Source organism: Sminthopsis crassicaudata, chromosome 3 (genome assembly GCF_048593235.1).
Source record: "Sminthopsis crassicaudata isolate SCR6 chromosome 3, ASM4859323v1, whole genome shotgun sequence".
NCBI classification, from domain to species: domain Eukaryota; kingdom Metazoa; phylum Chordata; class Mammalia; order Dasyuromorphia; family Dasyuridae; genus Sminthopsis; species Sminthopsis crassicaudata.
Window position 1 is genome coordinate 293,298,440 of NC_133619.1, and position 22,656 is coordinate 293,321,095.

At 40.4% G+C, this 22,656-nt stretch overlaps 1 protein-coding gene across 1 annotated transcript in view; it reads left to right on the forward strand.

Annotated features, from left to right (window-relative positions):
* The first annotated feature begins 12,319 nt into the window (after positions 1 to 12,319).
* ARX (aristaless related homeobox) overlaps positions 12,320 to 22,656 on the forward strand; it is a 12,374-nt gene continuing 2,037 nt past the window's right edge. Inside the window, 9 exon segments of the mRNA XM_074300892.1 lie at positions 12,320 to 12,700; positions 15,025 to 15,177; positions 15,180 to 15,239; positions 15,242 to 15,438; positions 15,440 to 15,715; positions 15,717 to 15,767; positions 15,769 to 15,896; positions 18,995 to 19,040; positions 21,959 to 22,287. Coding sequence (XP_074156993.1) covers positions 12,508 to 12,700; positions 15,025 to 15,177; positions 15,180 to 15,239; positions 15,242 to 15,438; positions 15,440 to 15,715; positions 15,717 to 15,767; positions 15,769 to 15,896; positions 18,995 to 19,040; positions 21,959 to 22,287 — 1,433 coding nt within the window. The 5' untranslated portion in view covers positions 12,320 to 12,507.

The window sequence follows — 22,656 nt, forward strand, 5'->3', positions numbered from 1 at the left end:
TCGACAAAGAGAAGATCCAGTTCAGTTCTAATTGATCAATGATGGACAGTATAAGCTACAACCAGAGAAGGAACAATGGGAAATGAGTGTAAACTGTTTATATTTTTGTTTTTCTTCTCAGGTTATTTTTACCTTCTGAATCCAATTCTCCCTGTGCAACAAGAGAACTGTTTGGATCTGCACACATATATGGTTATCTAGGATATACTATAACATATTTAACATGTATAAGACTGCCTTCCATCTAGGGGAGTGGGTGGAGGGAGGGAAGGGAAAAATCGGAATAGAAGTGAGTGCAAGGGATAATGTTGTAAAAAATGACCCGTGCATATGTACTATCCAATAAAAAGCTATAAAATAAATAAATGAATAAATATTAGTTCTCCATAAATAAATAAATAAACATTCTGTAACAAACCAAAATAATGTAAGCTGTTTGAGGACAGGGACTATTTCTTTTCTTTTTAATCCTCTGATCCTTGTATAATAATTGTAGCACTGCACTGTGCTAAGCAGTTTACAAATACTATCTTATTTTGACCATTACAACAACCTTGGGAGGTAGGTACCACTATTATTCCTATTTTACAGTTGAAAACACTAAGGCAAACAGATTAAGTAACTTTGTTTGGGATCACATAGCTAGGAAGTATCTGAGGCTGGTTTGAATTCAGATCTTCCTAATATCACATGCTAGTTGGTATTTTTTTTTCTTTCAAGCCAATTGAGGTTAAATGACTTTGTAGAGCTAGAAGTACTGTGCCTGAGATCTGGTACAGAATGCAAATATTTCATCCTACCTCTAGGTAAGATGAATATCTATTAGGGATCCTCACTCTAGGGGGTGTAGAAAAAAAATGACAAAGCCAGAAATAGATTGGCTAGAGGAACTGGAAAACTCAAATTATGCCCTTCTTGACATAACTTCCTGGTGAATTCTAGCTCTGTTGCCAGACTTATCACATTGGACATTAACAGGTGCTACTCATGTTCTGTCAGAACCCTTCCAACTTTACGGAAGGCTTCTTGAGTCAGAATACGATACCATGTTGAATATAGCTAGGTCTTTTCTTCTGGAAACAACAAGGGGTTACATATATAGAAGCTAAGTTTCATGGTATCCTTGTTACATATTTTTGCTATGTTAAAATTAAGTAGAGCTTTTGTTAACTGTTCAATAAATTTACAAGTGCCTCATTTCAATCTCCATATCAAATCTAGACTAATAAGGTACTAGAATCATATTGCTTATATAATGTCTTTCCACTTTTTCATTAGAATGCAAATATTTCATCCTTTATGAAGTCTTTTCTGATTACTTGCTTGTAGTTATTTTTTTAAAGTTCCTCTGTATTCCCAAGTGTATATTTCAAAGTTTCTATTCAACTCTAACTTTTCATCAGAAATGCTTGGAAGTCCTCCGTTTCATTAAAGATCCATTGTCCCCTGTAGTCATATAATTAATTTTGCTATTTAAGTTATTTCTGGATGTAAACCTATATATATATATATATGTGTGTGTGTGTGTGTATAAATACATTTTATAAATATAATATATATTTAGTACATATTATATTAAAAATATAATATCATATTCCATGTTCTCTTTCTTTTACTGTGATAGTTGTTAAATCTTATGCAATCATGATTATGGTTTCATGGTACTTGAATTCTATTTCTGGCTGTTTGTAATATTTTTTTCTTTGACCTTGAAGTTCTGGATTTTTGTTGTAATGTTCTCAGAAGTTTTTCACTTTGGTATTTCTTTAAGAAGTGACTGGTGGATTCCTACTATCACCTTTTCCCTTGATTCTAAGAGATTTGGACAGTTTCATTTTAGGATTTCTTTAAAGATGATATCTAAGGATTTGTATGGTGTGTGTGTGTGTGTGTGTGTGTGTGTGTGTGTGTGTGTGTGTGTGTGTGTGTTATCATGGCTTTTTAGGAGTTCAGTGATTTTTAAATGATCTCTCCTTGACCTGGTTGATTGTAATAGAGATTCTTTATACTTTCTTCTGCCTTTTTAAAATTGTCAGTATAAATTTTACTCGTTTCTTCTTGATATCATGAATTTCTGTCTTGTCCATTCTAATTTTTGAGTGCATTTGTTACTTAGGTAAGATTTTTGTAGTGATTGTGCTAAGCTACTGATTCTCTTTTGAACTCTTTTCTGTATTTCCAGTTCCTTGCTCCATTATGCTTATTTCATTGAAAATACTGTTCTTCTAAGATCAGTTATAAATTCTCTGTGACTCATGTCTATTAACTGTACAAAGGGATTGAGATGGAGGAAGGACTAGTTGGGAATACACAGAAATGAAAAAGGTCTTAGAATAACTAGGGTTTTATTCAAGATTTGGGAGTTGTTTTTTGTTTTTTTTTAAATAAGAGAATTTTATGAGTTTCATCTTTTTAATTACCTCATAACTTAATTAAAGTTAATTTTATTGACTAAAAAAAAAGGAAATGCTGTTTTTAAACTGTTGCATCATTTCTTCAAGGAATTCTAATTGATCTTGTGGGCAAGCTGTATTGAAGTTCTGTTCATAGGTGTTATAGAATTATTCTCCTCTTCTGGATTTATGGCCTCACAATAATTTCTCCTTTGTTAAGTTTGGCCATTCTTCTGACGGTTTTCTCTAAGCAAGTTGACCTATTTGAAGGGCTGAGTCTGTGATTCCCACTTCTTTGGAAGAATTTTTATACTGGTTTCCTAGGTAGGGGACTGAGTCTTTGATCTACTCTAGATCTAGCCTTAGATCCAGAGGTCTAAGCTCCAAAACTATACTCCTAGAAGACTTCTCACTGTTGGCTTGGGGTAGGAGCTCAATCCATGACTCCTTCAGGATATCTCTGCCTAGCCTGGAACTCTGATAATTAAGTAACCTAATGACACATTTCCTGCCTTAGTCACTGGCCCATAGTTTAAAGTCTTTATCATGGCCTGGAAAGATAGAGCACTGTAGTTTCTCCTTTTGCTTCTCAAATCACTCAAGTAATGTCTTGCTGTTCAGATGAGAGAGCAATTTCAGCCAAGCCCCGGAGAGGGAACTGCTGGAGGAAAGGGGAAAGGAGAGCATCTGTTATCTGTCTCTTCTCATTTAACCAGAAGGTGATGTTGTGATTTTAGAGGAGCAAAGGATTTGGGGTATTCCAAGAATACTAGTGACTAGCAGCAATGTCTGCATTGGGAGTGAAGGTCAAACCACACTCTCTAAGGAAATTTAAAAAGTTGGGCTAGATGATCACCAAAAGCCTATTCGGCTAAAATCCTTGTGCCCACTAAGTCACGAGCTTCCTTTCAACTATAACCAAGAATGTCATTTCCAGAGGGTGTCCTAACTTCTTCTGTGTAAAGCATCCAGTTTTTCAGAGGGAAGGGACATTCATAGGGTCTTGAGTTGGAAGTATTTTTATGGATTATTTAGTCTAACCTATTCATTATAACGGAGGAAAAACCAAGGCCTAGGAATACTGTGGTTTATCCAAAGCCAAAACTTTTCATTAAGTTCAGTATTTTTTCTACTATATTGAGGAATTCAGGTCAGAGTGGGAAATATTCAGCGTTTGATAAGGAGAAACAGGAGAAAGACATAAAGATCTCTTCCTTGTGAACAAAGAATCATCAACTCCTGGCTCTAGGCCATACAACTAGTTGTTATGTGGCCTTGATCCCAGTGTCTAGTTAGATTTGAATGCCAGGATGTTCTCCTTCAGCTTTCACTAAAGCTAGGATAAAAGTCAGTCTACGATTTCCTGGGGGAGAAAAGGTTGAGTTTGATCTAAGGATGTGGAGCTGAGGTGAGATGGAAGAGTCTGAGGGGAGAGGGAAGGTATTTGGTATTTGTTTTGGTATTTGAAGAGATCTGAAAGAAACATAATGTCAAATGATTGGTCTGAACCAGCCACTTTTTACTTATTTTTATTTAGGGCTCCTTCCTTTCTTCTTCTTCCTCCTCCTCCTCTTTTTGCTCAGCTATTTGTGTTTTCTGATAGAGTAAGTGGCTTGCAACAGGAAATTAGATATCTTTATTCCAGAAGAGCTACAGTTTTAATGGTATCTATTATATAGCTGACTCTGTTTTAGTTGCAAGCTTTCTTTCTTGCAGGTTATTTTGTGATAAAGGGAGCAGAATGCTATTAAGTTGCTGCATCTTCCTTTCTCACTGCAACACAATAGAACTCTTAATTAAACACGTAGGAGACTTAACTCCCTCATCCCACATGACCCCTTTCATCTGTTCCCCCACCCCCATCTCCAGCCCACAAGAACGCTCCAGTTTTCTGAGGAGGAAAAGTCCCAGGGCTCAAGTAACCAATTAGGAAAACAATACACAAAATAGGCCACTGAACCAGACCTTTAGGACTTCTCTTAATTCCCGCCCTTGCCTGACCCATAGCCTTAGGGTAACTTAAAAAAAAAAAAAAAAATCAGATCCAGCAGATCTGGAGTTTGGGATGCTGTACCATTGCCTTAAGAAGCACGATTAAAAAAAAAAAAAATTCTGATTAATGAGTTAGGATTAACATACATGAAGAGCATAGTAAATAACATTCCTTCTACCATTTGGTATGCATGAGAGAAGGTGAAATTTTTCTTTATTTAAACTCTTCACCAAAATTTTACCCTCCTCCAAGTACTAAGGTAAAGCTTCCAAAAAATTTGTTTCCTACAAGGGAGGGAAATATCCCAAAAATGTGTCCTGGAAAAGATCCCAGCTGGTCCTCCTCCACATATATTCCAGTTTCCAAGGGTCAAAGAGACCAAAAAGGAAGGAGTGGCTTGTTTTATATATATGTATATATATAAAGTAAGCTTTTGAAATTAAAGCTACAGGCTTTCCACTGTGAATACTGCCACCAGAAAGATTGAGAAGATCTGTATAGACTGCTGTTGTGGTAACCTGAAATGAGAAGTTAGGAGAGAGCACCTTTAGTGAGGACATTTCTCTAAGGAAAGATGTATTGGAGGTTAGAAATAACTCCTTATTTAGAAAAACAAAAAACACAAGGCTCTGCTGGCCTCTCACATTCTCACCTGCTGGTGTCTCTAGGATAAGTATTTCTTGTGGCAAGAAATAATAGAGAGTAAAACCACAGGAACTGGAGTCAAGATTGCCTCTGATACTTGTGGGATACTTACTATGTGATCTTGGATAAAGAAATTCACTTCTTAAATTTAGCTTTAGTCTCCTCATATGTAAATGTAGATAATAACATCTATTTTACAGATGTTGAGAAACACTTCAGATAATTGAATAACCATTTGAAGATTAAGAAAGTACATGAAGTCTGATCCTTGGTTCAAAATCCCAAATTTTATATTTATTGTCTGCGTGACCTTGGGTACCTATTTTTACTTTCTTTTATGTATATGATGTGTTTTGACTAGTTGATTTCCAAGGTTCATTCCAGACCTTGATTCAAATTCAATGACTGTTGGACTGTCAACACTGGTCCTGCTATATTTCCAATCAGAAGACCTGGATTCAAATTCTGTCTCTTATTTACTAGCTATATGACTGTGGGCACCCAATCACACTCCACCTGTCTAGATATTCTGATCTATGTAATTAAGGAGTTATCTAGCTCAACTCTAGGTCTTTTCCAGGCCTAAATCTACTACTACCAACACTAAAGCATCTGTGAGAGAGGGCCCTATGAGGTGATCAGCACACTGATAGTGATGGTTCATTATTCTTGTGCGCCTAATCTGAACTCTGTTGTACCCTCTGCATGTTTGTCCTTCCACTCTCCCTCCCCCAATTATCTCATAAGCAGAGACTATGGTTCCTGAGTTGTTAGAACAAGAATTCCATATAGTAATTATCTCCCTATAATCTGCACGGGGTGGATATTAATTGCGAATACTATGGAAAAGAAAGGTACAGATGGGTCTTTTATTGAACACTTGGAAATGTTTCCAGAGCTTTTGTTTTCTTCCCCCATTCATTCCTCATGAACACTTCAATCTGCCAGCTTACAAGTCTGGAGCTGGGAGCAGGGCACGAGCCCAACCTCCAAGTACCCACTAGGGGGAGAGCTCTTGTTGCAGTTCCGAGAGGCACCCAGGGGAAGTGAGTGTGATGCCCAAGTCATCTGGGCACAGGGTGGGGGGGGGGGGACCAGGGAGGGAGGCACATGTGCCTAACTTGTCTTGATGAAGAGGGAAACTAATCAAAATAACTTCAACTATCCCACAAATGTTCTTTCTCCCTTTCCCTCCTCCCTCCTTCCCCCCTCTCTCTGTCTCTCCTTCCTCCTTCTTTCTCTGTCTCTGTCTCTCTGTCTCTTTGTCTCTGTCTTTCTCTCCCTCTCTCTCTATTTCTGTCTCTCGCTCTGTCTCTGTATGTCTCTCTGTGTCTCTCTTTTTCTCTAACTCATTCTCTCTTTTTCTCTGTGTGTGAGAGAAAGAAATACAGGGACAGAAACACATGCCCAGAGAGAGAGGCAGAGAGGGAGAGACACAAAAAGGGAGAGAAACACACAGAGACACACAGAGAAAGACAGACACAGAGACAGAGAGAAGGAGATGGAGAGAGAAGGAGAGAAAGAGAGAGAAAAAGAGAGAAAGAGAAAGAGAGAGAGAAAGAGAAAGAAAAAAGAGAGAGAGAAAGAGAGAAAAAGAAAGAGAGAGAAAGAGACAGAGAGAGAGAGAGAGAGAAAGAGAGAAAAAGAAAGAGAGAGAAAGAGACAGAGAGAGAGAGAGAGAGAGAAAGAGAGAGAGAGAGAGAGAGAGAGAGAGAGAGAGAGAGAGAGAGAGAGAGAGAGAGAAGAGAGAGAGAGAGAGAGAGAGAGAGAGAGAGAGAGAGAGAGAGAGAGAGAGAGAGAGAGAGACACATACAACTCCCTATTCCCTGCACCGTCATCCTCTACCAAGCTCGCCAAGCTCTGGTGTCTGATTTCTGCGGTCCAAGGAAGCGAGGAAAGCTGGGACCCCCCTGCGCCACGGGCTGTAGGACGCAGCAGTTGCGTGGTAGACGTTCCATCTCTCTTTTCAGCTCCTGCGTACATAGGACTAACCAGTCATCAACCCGATTAGAAGTTTCCCGATCTGAATTTGGAACACTTGGCTCGGTGTAGAAAGCTAGGGAAAATTGGAGAGGAATTGGTGCTGATCTGTGAAGAGGTTTAGAAACCATCTACTTGAATGCATACATTCATGTATGTACACACCTTTTTTGTATGTGCGGGATTGAGTTCCTAGCCGAAGGGAGAGAACTGCTGCTATATTTCCCTTCAGTGTGAATCTAAGCTAGAAAATGTTATAGGGTGAATATAGGGAAATGGGGGGAGGGAGAGGAATCTCTTCTCTCTCTCTCCCCCTCCCCCCACCCCTTCCCCTTTCTCTTTTGTCTGTTCTCCTTCAGTGTCTCCACCAATCCCTCCGAAAGTGGCAAAGTTTGCAAAGAAAAAGTTACTTTATTTGCACCGCATTAATTAGACAAGCCAGGTCCATTACCTCGGGGGACTCTGCTGTGCTTGAGATTACACTTCTGAGAGGTGTTTTCTAACAATTCACTCCTAGCCAAAGAATTGAATGCCAGTTTAACAGATCCTACAGGACTCGAGGATCCGAGAGAAGGATAAACTAAACTATCTGAAGAGGTTGCACTGGAAATCCAATTATCAGTCCCTTTGGACATCCCCTACAATCGTTTCTTTTTAAATAAACAAATAAATAAATAATTTGTCGAAAGCTTCCTTGTGTGGAAAGAGGAGTGAAGGAGGAAAAGGAGGGAGAAAGTGAATGTTAAGAGAGTGATATTAATCGTCCTGTTATCACACTTTTAGGCGGATAAACCTGTAGTTGTGAAGAAAATATATACCGTGTTCTGGATTCATCGAGCTGAAGTGGATATTGTTATGAAAGCAACGTTTGAGGAGGTTAATCTTGACTGGTTGGAGTTAAAAAAAGGCAAATATTTCCGTTTGTGCCCTCCTGCCTTTCTCAGCGTTGGCTGTCAATCCACAAGCTTGTTATCCTTACAAGGCATCAGTTTGTTTGGCTGATCTCAGCAAGGTTTTCTTCTACAAGTAGAACTATAATTGCTATAATTCTACTGTATCATTTGGATCATTGCAGTATTGTTGTTTTCTCTCCCTCTTTCTCTCCTCCTAACACTGCAATAACGCGCTCCAGTGTTAAATTAGCAGGTTGCAGAAGACCATAAATGAATGAAAGTTTGTTTTAAAAAAAATAAATAAAACAACAAAATGACTTGGCAAAGGCGATATCACATCACAGAGAATCCTCGCATGTAATCAGGACTCATTGTCTTCCCTTCCAATGGTTCCAAAATTGGTCGTCAGACTCCAATGAAGTTTATTTCTATTGTTTAAATATATGTTTTGAAGAGGTTGAGCTTAATTTAAGGGGACCCTAGCAGAACGGTGCTGCTTGAAGCCCATTACAGCTTTATTTATCTATGTGTATATTGCACAATATGTTAAAACATCTCAAGTGAAAGTGATCGAGGTTAACTCTACCAAACACATTTTTCCCAGTATAATGGCACTTAACTGCCACAACCTTATTCTTCATTTCTTGCCAATATAATTTTTGAAAATATAATATAAAATTAACTATCGTCATATAAAGGAAGATTTTTTTAAACATTCCCCTCTTTAGGAAATTATTGTTTCCAGTTCTGGTAAAAAAAAAAAAAAAAAAAAAAAAAAAAAAAACCCTTCAATTTACACAATAAACCATAGATTTCTATTCTCACAAACCGATCTAGGATTGCCAGTTTTTCTTTAGTTATTGATTATGGAAGAGAGGCATCCAGAAACCATTTTCTCAAAGAAAGGAGCTGTACTGGGGGAAAAAAAAAAAAAAAAAAAAAAAGCTAATAATTATACATCTGAAAGACTTCATATCCTAGGGATCATGAATAACAGTGCTTAATTATGTACAACATTCACACTTGAAATGCAATTAATTTGATAAGTGATTAAAAAGCAAGAAGGATAAAATGCTGACTTTTAAGTTCAGCAAACATCAAATTTATGGTCAAACTAAAAAAAAGTTATCTTACTCCTTTCTTGTAGTTAGAGACTTAGATTTGTCTACTATTTGCTCAAATTATTAATTATTTCTTTGTATTATGGTTTGTTAAAAATAGTATAAAATCTAAAAATTTCAGTCACAAATTCTGGTGAGATTCTGATTTAGTAAGAATACAGGTTATTTCTCTACTAAATATGTCAGCAAACTTTCTTTCTGGGTGGGTTTTTTTTTTTTAATTGCTGTGTCTTTAAAGAATGACAATTACTGAAGAGGAACAAATAGAAAAAGAGCAAATTGTAGCTTGTTGAAGTTGATAATTGAATTGTAACAATGATAATTTCAGGGCTGCTAGTTGTAAACTGTGACTGAGGTCAGGCCATTCTCCCTGAGCTAAATGGACTTTCCTCCAGAAATGCATTCTCACTCTAGAAAGGCATTTCGGAAACATGATCAGAAAACTGGAAGAAAATAAAACAGCAGGAAAAACAAGTGGAAAGGATCTTTTTTATACTATGAAAAGAAAGAAAGACTTTGGGCTATATCACTTGTTTTCTAAAAACTGATTATTATTTGTTTTCAGTAGTCATTAATCAGAAAATTATATTTTAACTTACTCTTTTAACAATGGTTAGTTAAAATAGGAACCTATACCTACTCTAATGCCAAACTACTACTTTCTTCTTGTTCTCTCTCTCTCTCTCTCTCTCTCTCTCTCTCTCTCTCTCTCTCTCTCTCTCTCTCTCTCTCTCTCTCTCTCTCTCTCTCTCTCTTCCTGTTTAAAATAGTAAAACGGCAGATATTAAAGATCATCTACTTCAGGTGTAAGACACTGGACACTTCAAAGACAAAGTAAAATAAAGCAAAAGAAAACTTCTGTTAATCTTTTCACATTATCCTTATTGTCGGTTTCTGTCCTTTTCCTGCATATACTTTGCAGAGACACAAAGTTAAGAAGAGAATTAAAACGGATCTTGTGGATTTCCAACGCGTAGTTTTGGCTGGAAAATGGAAAGTAACTAACTCTTCTGGTAAGAACCCTAGAAGTAATCTTAGAGTATTCTCAAGTGGGTTCCTTGTTCAGAAGAAAGAGAAATAGGTCTTTAAAAGATCTGCTTTCGAGAAAAGAGAAAGGACTAAGTCAATGTGCATTTTTGTGAGTGGTAATGGTTGTTTTCATATATTAAGCCCATTTAAACTGAAAAGGAGGGGAACTATTTAAACTGAGACAGATCAATTCAACGTACTAAATTTAAGATACTATTAATAATGGCGTCATTGGTTACTTAGAACCAAGGGGAATAAATTGGGAGTGAGGGTGCTTTAAAGGGGAAATGAAGAATAGGAAAAAGCTTCACCAGGTGTCTTTCAGTTCCAGAAATGCCTCACTGTCTAGTGTCTGAGATGTCTCGACTTCGTCGTCACCTCTCACCAAGCCCCTCCTCTATTCTCCATCCCCTCCCCATCCAGCAGAACCGACTAAAAGAGAAGAAAACTAAAAATCTTCGATGAGAGGAGAGAGAGCTTTGCAATATCCCCCAAGGGATTGATGTTGCAGTGATCATCACTTCATCCCTCTCAAGTTGTATATTAAATACTTCTGCCAAACCAGCCGAATGTCTATCACCCATTAGCATCTAAAAGAGTTATCCAGATGTTTATTACAGAGAAAATTCCAATTATGAATCCTTGTATTTTTAAATACTGACTGTATGCAATTCAAGTATAACCCTTTGTAAAAATGCTTCTTCTTTGACACATTGAATGGGGAAAGATGAAAAAGAGGAAAACCCGACATGGATTACCCTTCCCCCAATCCCCTTCTAAAACACCTCCCGTCCCACCACTCAATTCCCCCCCCCCCTCCAGTTTAGCGTTTCTCTATCTTTCCTCTGGGCCCTAAACTATGCCGCAGCTGCTGGAAAGTCTATGGAAGCCCGGCAGAGGCGGAATAAATACAAGGGTTTCGCTGTCTCGAGTTTACAATTTTAAATCTTGGTTCAGATCTTGATATTGTGGGTGTCGGACTCCTCAGTTTGGGGTTGGTTTGTTTGTTTTTAGTGCGTGCGTCCGTGTGTGTGTCTGTGATGCTAACTGTCAAAGCTGTTTTCGGAGAAATGCCCCCTAATCCTTAGGGCTTTATCCCACTCGTCCTTCCTTGGGACCCTCATCTGTGCCATCAACTCATAGTCAGAACAGATATATTAGCAGGGAGAATCACGGGTCTTCTATTTTAGGCGATAACGATGAGACTGGAACATAGCCCCCTGTTGTTCAGAGCTTAATGAGTCTATTCCTTTGCCACCCTCCGTGTCCCAAACTAACCTTCCATGAGATCTCTGTTCAGTGTGGTCTCACTCAGGTTTCTATAATGATGTAACTTTGATGCGATGCCGGGAGCAGAATTTGTAAACTCTATAAAGGAGGATAAAAGGAAGTTTAGAGAGACCTGAAGGAAATCCTCCAGACCTAGTGTTTGGCGGTTTCTTCTTTCTCCTCTGGTTTTAAATAAATTCCCCCATTTTGTTAGTTGCGAAACTTAAATTTTAACAATTCTCCCTCTCCCCATTTCAAATAGGTTAGGAAAACAACAAAGATCAGTAAGTAATGTGTCTTTCGTCTTGGGGTTGAGGGACATTAACATTAAAACCTGGAGTTCACATTATATTGTTTTGTGGGTATGCTGAGACGGACCACAGAGTTTATTCAGCCTTGCCCACGCTTTAGTCTCTCGGATGGCCATTGTCATCAGCATTAACGAAAGCAAATCTTTTAAAAATTGTGCAGTATGCTGGATACCTCGGAGGCTTTAAGATGCATTGTTTGTTTGAGTTCGGCTTTGATGTGTCATTCCGGTCTTTTGGCCTTCTTCCTACGTCCTCTATCTACTTTCACGAAACCCTGAGAGACCATAGCGTCAGAAATGGCTTTCCCACAGTATAAGAGCCATTAAAAGCAGCCTAGAGAGGATGGGCTTGGGGTACCAGAGCTTCAGATAAGGCATTCGAGAGTTTTGTTTTGTTTTTAATAAAAGAAAGGGAAAAAAGTTCTTTTAAAGGATAGGGCTATGAACTTTTATTTGGTGATGGTATTTAAGGAGTGTCTCCGGGAAATCCATGTCGAGTTTTACTTCTAACCTGTAGCCCGAGGCTGCCCAGCCTCTGGCGAGAACCAATGAGAGGACGACTCCCAGCACGTGGAGGAGAGGGACTCCGGAGCAAAGCAATTGCTGCTCACTACACTTGTTACTGGTGTCCTGAGCACGAAGAGGGGCGAGTGTGGGAGCCGCCGGAGGGGGGATTAAAACAAGCAGCTTAGGGGGTGGGGCGGGGAAAGCAACAAGGAAAAAAAAAACCTCAAACCCCCAAACCAAAAAGAAAAAAAAAAAAAAAAAAAAAAAAAAGACAGCCATTTCCCCCCCACTCACATATCCTAAGCCAGCCTTCCGAGAGAGGCAGCAACCTCCCAGCTCGTTACGAAAAGGGGAAAAGCCAAAAACCATGAGCAATCAGTACCAAGAGGAGAGCTGCTCTGAGAGGCCTGAATGCAAAAGTAAATCTCCAACTTTGCTCTCCTCCTACTGCATAGACAGCATCTTGGGCAGGCGGAGTCCCTGTAAAATGAGATTGCTAGGAGCTGCTCAGAGCCTGCCTTCTCTGTCTAACCGGACAGATCAGGATAAGGTCGCGCAAGGTAAGAAACAAACCTTTCAATCCTTCGGACTGCAAATCGCGACAGCCAAAAAAAATCACTCCCGAAATTCAGTTATTGTGGATTTTGATTTTGTTTTGGGGAAAGAAGAAGTTTTGGGAACGAGGGAGAGGGACTGAGGAAGAAGAGAAAAGATAGATCTCTTAAGGCCTGCTGTAAACTTTGCTGCTTGATACCCACCCTTTTAAAAGGGACCTTTTTTTTTTTTTTTTTTTTTTTTTTTTTTTTTTTTTTTTTTGGTTTGTTTTTTAAATGCCTTTGATAGTAGATTTCTCTCTCTCCAGATTATAGTGAAGCGTTTCTGGTTGTTAGGTTAATATAACTGTATTATAAAAGTAATATATCGGTAGTATTGGAGATAGGTGTTGGTGTGTGTAGGGAAAAAAATCAGAAATGGCATGTATAGCCCGAGATCAAAATCTTTCGAGAAACGACTTGGAGAATCTCAAAACAGCCGAAATCTGAGGATATCCGAAAAAAAGCAAACCGGGGCTGGGGAGAGATGTAATTTCTCTCCGTTTCTTTTCCTCACGATCCATTTCCCCCCCCTTACATATTTCTTAGGACCCTTTTAATTGAAGCATTGCTGAAAATGTCTAACTGGGATGTCTGAAATTTTATCTTACGATATTTGAACCACACAAAAAATACAGCTTTCCGAGGGGATTTCTTCTTATTCTTGTTCTTCTCCTTTTCCTCCTTCTCCTCCTCCTCCTTTTTTTCCTTCTCCTTCTCCTGCTTCTCTTTCTTCTTCTTTCTTTCTTTCTTTGTTTCTTTCTCTCTTCTTCTTCTTCTTCTTCTTCTTCTTCTTCTTCTTCTTCTTCTTCTTCTTCTTCTTCTTCTTCTTCTTCTTCTTCTTCTTCTTCTTCTTCTTCTTCTTCTTCTTCTTCTTCTTCTTCTTCTTCTTCTTCTTCTTTTCTTCTCTCTGTGTCTGTGTCTGTTTCCGTCTCTGTCTCTCCAGATGAGGTTCTGCGATTTTCATTCAAATGGTGATTTACAAAGTGCAGAATAATTATTTTACAGCATCTCCCAAAATCTCTATTCAAATTTGGAAAGGAGGTGAATATCTAGAGAATAGGAAGAAAATCCCCGAAGATTTCTTAAAGCTGGCAGTCAAGCTAATGTGTGTTTTCTTTGGGGAAAAGGAGACTAACTAGGGCGGGGATGGGGGGACAGGAGAAAAAGTCATTCATTTAAAAGAAAACTGACTTTTTCCATTTTCTTTCTTTTTTTCTTTCTTTTCTTTTCTTTTCTTTTTTCTTTCTTTTTTTTTTTTTTTTTTTTTAAAGCTTGTGGCAGCACCTGTGTCAGGAGCTTCCTCGAATGGAAAGAGCCCCAAGCAGACTCTTTGGCAGGCTCTTTTCCTTTAACACTCTTCTATTCACACATACCCCATTCTTCCCCACTTCTTTTTAAAGGCATATTTGCTCTTGGGGAATTTTTCTTGTTTCAGTAGAAAGAATTTCTCCCCCACACCCCACCCCGGAGGTTGGCAGGAGATGGATGGATCAGGGCTCCCAGAACCTCCTGGGTCTGTCTGCCGCTCCAGCGGCCTCCAGCTGGGGCAGCTCCCCTCTCTCGTTTGCCAGCCAAGGATTAACAGCAGTGCCCCAGGGCCATTTCGCCTAAGCCGCAAAAAAGCGGGGAGCAACGTAATTAGCAAAGTTTTAAGTTTTATTTTTAAAGTTATTTCGGTGCCAGAATGTATTCTTTCCCAAAACATTTTAGGGGTTCAGAAAAAATGAACGCACAATTATCTCTAATAAAGTGGGGGGAGTGAAGAAAGAGTGAGCTGGGAGTCGAAAACTATGGGCACCGTGCCAACTGTCCCGTGTGATGTTTCCTAGTGCATCTGGATGAATAGGGCCTGCCAGTTCCCTCGGCCCTCGTTTCGATCCCCTGCCAATATATTGGAGGAGGGGGGAAAAACCATGAGACATTATTAAGAATTGAACTAGCCGGAGGTGGAAACCCCCCAAAATGATTCCAGGGATTCTTGTATGATTTCTCTGGGGAAAGAAGGTCTTAGTAGAACTGAGTATGTGAGTCGTGGGAGATCTGAGGATTGAGACAAGGGGGAAATGGGACAAACCGATGCCAAACTTTCCTTTGCGTGACAGCTGGTAGTTGTGCCCGGGACACTGACATTGATCTACTATGTCCTTCTCCTTTTCTCCCCACCCCATTCTCTTTTCTCCCTCTGTCCCTGCTGTTGGGGTGCCGACCGACCGTCTGTCGGTCTCTCTCCCTTCTCCTTCCTTGTCCACCCTGTTTTCTCTGCCCTTTCCTTCCTCCTCCCTCAGCAGGCTCCCCGAAGGGCAGTAATCCCCAGTTCGAAGCGGAACTTCATCTGCCCCCCAAGCTTAGGCGCCTCTACGGTCCGGGCGGGGGCCGCCTCCTGCAAGGCGCGGCGGCGGCGGCGGCGGCGGCGGCGGCGGCAGCGGCGGCGGCGGCGGCCGCTGCGGGCCGCGCGGGGAGCCCCAGCAGCAGAGGTCAGGAGACAGGCCCGACGGGGCCGGGGCCGAGCCGGGGTTGGGGCCACCTCCGCCTGGACACCGCTCAAAATCAGCCAAGCGCCACAGGTTAGCATCAGCCGCAGCAAGTCGTACCGGGAGAACGGGGCCCCCTTCGTGCCGCCGCCGCCCGCTCTGGACGAGCTGGGGAGCAAAGGAGGCGCCCCGCACCCCGACGACAGGCTGGGGCAAGGAGCTTCGGCTGCTGCCCGCCTCCTCGGGTCCTCCAGGCCCGGAGGACGATGAGGAAGAGCTGCTGGAGGACGAAGAGGAAGACGACGAAGAAGAAGAGCTTCTGGAAGACGACGAGGAGGAGCTCCTGGAGGACGACGGCAGAGGCCTCCTGAAGGAGCCCAGGCGCTGCCCGGCTGCCACCGCCGCAGCCGCCGCAGCCGCCGCCGCTGCCGCCGCCGCCGCCGCCGCCGCCGCCGCCGCCGCGGAGGGCGGGGAGCTGTCCCCCAAAGAGGAACTGTTGCTGCAACCCGGGCGAGGACGGCGAGGGCAAAGACGGCGAGGACAGTGTGTGCTTGTCTGCTGGGCAGCGATTCCGAAGAGGGCCTGCTCAAGAGGAAGCAGCGGCGTTACCGCACCACCTTCACCAGTTATCAGCTGGAGGAACTGGAGCGGGCTTTCCAAAAAACCCATTATCCCGACGTTTTCACCAGGTACTGTCTTTTCTCCTAGGAGGCCCCCTCCTTCTACACACACACAAACACACACACACACACAATTAGGCTTTGACAGCCACGGGCAAAGAGGTGTCTGGGAAGTAAAGACAAATGTACAGATAAGACAAGCAGGTATGCAGGAAAAGGAACCTATACCTACCATTTTCGGCATGGTTTACCGGAGTAGTCCTCCCGCCAGGAAGATTAGGCTTAAGCGGAAGAGCTGCGAGGGGTCGGACCCGTGCATCATTTGCAGGGGTCTCCCGGCCTTAGTTCCAGGACCCTCTTACTGTCCCGGAACTTGCCTAAACTCTTACACCTTCTCCAGTCTCCCATCCCCACCACACGCCCCTACTCCTTTTTATCGACTTCTATTACTCCCCGTCCCATCAATCCCGCTATTACTTCAAAGGGACCAAAATTTGGTAGGGCGATTTCTGCCCTCCCATCATCATACCCAATTTCTTTTTCTTTTCTAAATTATTTTGGAAAACCAGCTTACCTACCTAGAACAGACAGCGCTACTCTGTCTAACAGACTTGTAGACAACTACATTCACAAGCGAGCACATACCCAAAGGATTGGTCCAACTTTCCGGTCCTGGATTCGCGGGCTATATTTGCTGCATACTTCTCTGGCCTAAGGCAGGTAGCGCTGGCTCTGGTGAAGTCTACAACAAATCATGAACTATTTTCGTCTGACTCCCTGAACTCCCTTCATACTCACAGACAAGCCTGTGGGATATCAGTTACAGTATTCCCAGTGGACTTTAGAGATTTAGCCCTACAGCAAAGTCCTTTAAAAAGATCAAAGTATTCTTATTTGAGAACTCCCAAAATATGTATCCGAGTAAAAACCTGGAGTCATGCGATGTTTTATATATGTGTGCCTGCTAAATTTGTGTATTTAATTAATGCTCTTAAAATTGGCTATGTATGCATGACAAACTATGGGCACTGCATTCCTTATATAAAGTTGATACAGAATTTTAAATGAGTGATATAGAGTGCAACAAACTGTTCCGATCCTTAGATCCTCAATGCACTCTATATCACTCTTACAATATATATATATATATTTGAGAGACAGGGAGAGAAAGTATGCACCGTGCTAATTCAGCTAATCCGGTGAAGTTGATCCTCGATTTGGGAGGTATATCGTAGTATCTTGCTTTATCCCAATCCAAAACTCATTTGGTTTATAGCTTGCTTTTACTGGGGGAAAGCCAGGGTCAGGAGGAAATATTACCCAGTTGAGGAGAGAGAGAAAGAAAGATACGCAAGGTGTCGGAGCAGTGCAAACATATTTAGAGAACTACTTGACAAGCTTAAACCAGCTACTTCAAATACGACTTAAGCTTTTTAATTTGAATTTTAAAAGAGAAAAATGACTCCCCTTTTAAAGCAGAGAGCATACTATGAATACTTTAGCATGTAGCGTGGATTTCGAATTATAGTTGATTTTGCATTCTAAAATTCTCTCCCAACAGGATACAGAAATAGCGGATTTCATAATGGGAGAATGGCTAAACTTGGCCTTCCCGATTCTCGACCCATCCCCCTCCTTTAGCTCTCTCTCTCTCTCTCTCTCTTTATCTCTCTCTCTCTCTCTCTCTCTCTCTCTCTCTCTCTCTCTCTCTCTCTCTCTCTCTCTCTCTCTCTCTCTCTCTCTTATCTCTCTCTCTCTCTCTCTCTCTCTCTCTCTCTCTCTCTCTCTCTCTCTCTCTCTCTCTTTCTCTCTCTCTGTGTGTGTGTGTGTGTGTAAGAAACTTTAAAATAGATGTTCAAAATCCAATACCCATTAGCATATTATGTGACTATATCATATATTGCAAATGGATACAAGTTAAGAATAAAAAGGGGAAATGTGCCTGAGTTGGGGTTAGTGTCCACCTTAAAAAAAAAAAAAAAAAAAAAACTTTCCTTACAAGAATCAGATGAGGGGGACATTGTAGTCCCTCCCCCAGACTTACTATTACCCCACCCCTTTAAAGATATTCCTTTGATCTAGCTGTGAGTGGGGTGTAAATGACTTGATTTAAACAGCCTAGTGGAGGGAAGGGCAGATTTAGTTTCCCCTATGCTGAATGCTTTGAAAGAAACTTTCAGGTGAAGCCTGGAGACTAGCAAAAAGCAGCTTTCCTCATGGTCCTGGGTCCCAGTGTTCAGCTAGCCCAACTCTTTCATCTTATTAGAGGGAGATCCAATAATATTCTGAGTCTCCTATTTTTGGTAAACAGATTGTGAGCAGTTTTACAACATCTTAATGGTTTCCTATTTATCTTAATTGTTGCTGTAATAACTTCAATGATGGGGTAGAGTTTCAGTTAAATCGACTTCCTCTGTGATGTGCAGACTTTATAGTGGGCATTTGAAACAGGAGGTGCATAGTATTTTACTAATCGAAAAATTCCCCCCACTGAACTTTTAATAAGCCTCACATAACTCCAGAGGGCAATGGGAATTGTGATCTAATGGAAAGGGGAAGAAGGGAGAGGGAGACAGTGAGAGTATAAAATCCAGAAAACAGGAAAAGAGAGTATGACAGAGACACAGGCAACAGGAAAAAAAAAAAAAAAAAAAAAAAGAAGATAGATGTCCAGCTGCACTTTTCCACTGATTCAGACACAAGTATTAAATTGACTTTATTATTTTTTTTTTTTACTAGTATTGTTCTCTCTACCAACAAAATGCTAAGAGGATCATGGTGTAAGAATTTCACATGATCATATGTCTGACTGACAAAGTATAGAATATCTATATGAAGGGGAAAGCATCAATATACTTTGCCTTCGCATAAATTTAAGAAAGTACATTAATAATCACGTCTGGACTCATTCTCTTGAAAAAAAAAATCCCTACATTCAGCAACCTGTGGTTATGATTGTGCATCTATTCTAAAGACTAATTTTAGCAGCAAAAGGAGGTGAATGTGAGCTTAATGTTTTCAATCTTAGGGTCTTTGCAAAGTAAGCCAAGGTGTATGTGCTAACTTATCCCCAGGGAACTCTAGTTTAGTGGTACTGTGAGTCCAAGATCTATGGATGCCCATATCTCACTACATTGATCTCTGTGTTTGTGTTGTTTCCTTCTCAGGGAAGAGTTGGCTATGAGATTGGATCTAACAGAAGCCCGAGTCCAGGTGAGTTTCTTAAGGTCCATCCTCCAGGAATAAGATAAAACTGTATTTGTAGTTAGAATAAGGTAGGAAAAGACAGCATAGAACAGGAAAGAAAAAAAGAGAAATGGGAGAGAGATCTGGTAGGGAAAGAGGAAAAAGAAGGGAGGAGTATTGTCTAGAGCTGCACTTTTCCTCCTCCAACATAGCCTGGAAGTCACATAGATTAGGACAAAATTTTGTCAACCTTGTCAAAGACTACAAAATTGATTTCTAAAGGTTGAACTGAAAGCAGAGGTCCAACTTAAAATACAAACATATGCTACATACGTTATATGTATTGTGTGTGTATATACAGTACAAATTCTAAAGAAAATTGAAATCACCCTAAAGAAAGGAACAAATGAGAGGAAAAAAAGACAGGCAGTGAGAGAGAAACAATGAGAGAGGCAGAGACAGAGAGACAGAACAGAGACAGACAGAATGACAGAGAGAGGAAGTCCAAGGGACAGAGAAGGGATTTCAAAAACCTCAGACTGCTTGGCACTTAGGGAGCCTAGACTTAACCCCGATACCTAACAATCCTCTGGCGTAAATTTACTCTGATTGAAATAATCGGGCAGAACGCGGATTTGGTTGTTAGACGAATCTGCTCAGCTCCAAGCAGGTATTTGGCTGCGATTAAGTCTCCAATCGGGCTTCATAAAAGCCCACTTAGTGCTAGAACAAACAGGGCCATTTGAAGGCAAAATGCTGTTTGATTTCCCCTCCGCCTGCACAAGGAGCTGGCTAATGCTATTTGATTTCCCATTTTTTATAGCAATAAGCCCGCATTGATCTAATAGTGAGTGAGTGCAATGCTATTAAAGGTGTTTGCAACCCCATACCAGAGTGCATTTCCTAACCCAAACCTCATAACCAGAGAGACGATAAACATTGGGATGCCCTGATTGCCAACAGAAAACAGATGTCTCTAGGTCTGAAGCTGAGCAAATCACTTTACAGTTAAAATCAAGCGCTGATAAAGCATAATAAATTCCATATGGCTCATTTAATACACAACAGCTTCTTGCATTAGAGGGGTTAATGATGAGATCTGTCCCCCTCTTTCTGTTGACACATTTCTCCATTGTCAAACAGAGATGTGACAGCAAATCAGTATTTTCAGCTCAGGGGAACAAGTCGTGGGAAAGTTAAATAACTTTTAAAAAGAAAGAAAGAGTCTCCCCCCCCCCACCCCTCCTTTCTCCTTTCCCCCTATTCACTAGAGGAGATGTAATTAAGTGAATATGAATTATTAGAGTCTCCTAGTTTACCTTTGGGTGTACTCAGAGGTATTAATTCAATAATGGGGAATTACAGTAGGGACATCTTGATAATTGAGGTAGGACAAGGTGATAAAATCAGATTGGGAAATATTTTCACTTTCTTAAGGACATTTTGTCTCTTCTTGTACAACTTTTGCTTCCTTTATTCCTTTGATTGTAACAAAGATATTGCTGTTACTTTCCTTCAAACAAAAATCACATTCAAAATAGAAAATATTATGCATAAATGTTACCCCCCCGCCCCCAATTCACAGAGAAGACTGGATTACTCTGTCAATTCCTCAAGCTTTAAGGATTTGTAGTTTAAAAAAAAATGTAGAATTTTCAGATTTTCCTCCTTCACAGCACCATTTGAAAAGATCAATCTATTTTGATTGCTGATTTTTCTTAGTGATTAATTATAATAGCTGGTTAAAAGTCAAACCATATACACAATTTAAGCTCTCAAATTATATTTGACAACACTATGTATTGGGTAGGAGGACTATAAGTCCTATTTGATATTTAATATTATTTCTTCATAAAATTGTACATACATAGGCTGGAATTGAAATTACTTAATTTTTTAGACATTTATTGCAGCACAGAACCCACCAATAATACTGTTTTATGATTTAACTCTTAAAGTTTTCAAGAGCCCCAGCAGATCTTGGGAATGTGGGTGTACTGAATAGATTACACAAAAAGTCATTTGATGCTATTGGGAATTATTTTTAGAACGTTGATAACTGCAGCAAGTATTTCAGGTAAAGATGTCTAATTAGGCTGCTTTCTATTACTAAATAGAAAGATATTTTATATTGAGAGCATCACAAAATCATACCATCTTACTTGAATATATTCAATTTATATTCTAGAAGAAACTAGGAAATGTGAATGCTCTAAAGAATTTGAAAAGTGCATACTATTATATTTTGCATATCTATTTACTATAGGTAATATCTCTGTATATCTAATAATATAGTGAACTGAATGTGTTTCTGTACCTAACACAGGCATGGGAATTATTCTGATCATAGTTCATTTTATGGAACAGTTGATCAGCTTATTTTCATCACATAGACTCTTCTCCACACCCAACATACACATTGCTGAATTGTCCCCCTTTTAACTAATGAAGATGAAAATGAGGATCTTGGTGCCATATAAACCTGAAATAGTTGAAAACAACCATTGGTATGAAGTACAATTGTTTCTGTCCATTGTGAACATTCCAACAATTGCAAATTCATTTCCTTCTTAAACTGGGGAAGGAAGCAATCTATTAAAAACAAAAACAAACAAACAAACCAAAAACAACAACAACAACAACAACAAAACCATGATTGAATAGGATTTGTATATCCTGCTTTCCCTGCTTTTCTGATTTCAAAAATGGAACCTATTTCCATACCTTTTTCTCCCTCTCTCCTGATATGGCACAACACAATCTTACATTTTAAAGTCAAAACACAATATGATTATGAAATCAAGACTAGAGGTAGAAGTGAGGTGGAAGGTTGACCTGTCCAAAAAGAGAATCTGAGACAGAGAAGTACATATATCTGACTTAAAGCAACCTCACAAGCAGACAGACAAAAGAGTCATTCACCAGAGGTTTATTTGGGGTTGTAGGTCTGGTTCCAGAATCGTCGGGCCAAGTGGCGAAAAAGGGAGAAAGCAGGAGCTCAGACACATCCTCCAGGTTTGCCTTTTCCTGGCCCTCTCTCAGCAACCCATCCCCTCAGTCCATATCTGGATGCCAGCCCTTTCCCTCCTCATCACCCAGCTCTGGACTCAGCCTGGACTGCTGCTGCTGCTGCTGCTGCTGCCGCCTTTCCCAGTCTACCTCCTCCACCTGGTTCTGCAACTTTGCCACCAAGTGGGACTCCACTAGGCCTCAGCACTTTCCTGGGTGCAGCAGTATTCCGGCATCCAGCCTTCATCAGTCCTGCATTTGGAAGGTAATGTTATTCATCCTATCCTTTTAAACACACCCACCCACACCCACACCCACCCACCCACACATTTAAAACATATAAAGGGGAAAACAAAACACCAGCATGGAAGGGACTGAAGGGTTAAGAGATTAGGAGTGAAAGAGAAAAGGGAAAGATTGAAGAAATTACTTAAAATAGTCCTTTACCAAAACAAGGAAAGATTGTTATAAGAAAATATTTTCTATTCCTTATCAGGAAAATGGTCTCGCTGAGGATAATTAAAAATGACTTTATGTTTTATGAACAATAATTGTATTTTCACATGATAATCCTAAAATACTCATTTTAGAAAATGCCAGTAATGGTTGATGGAGAAATGGGGAGAGAGAGAGG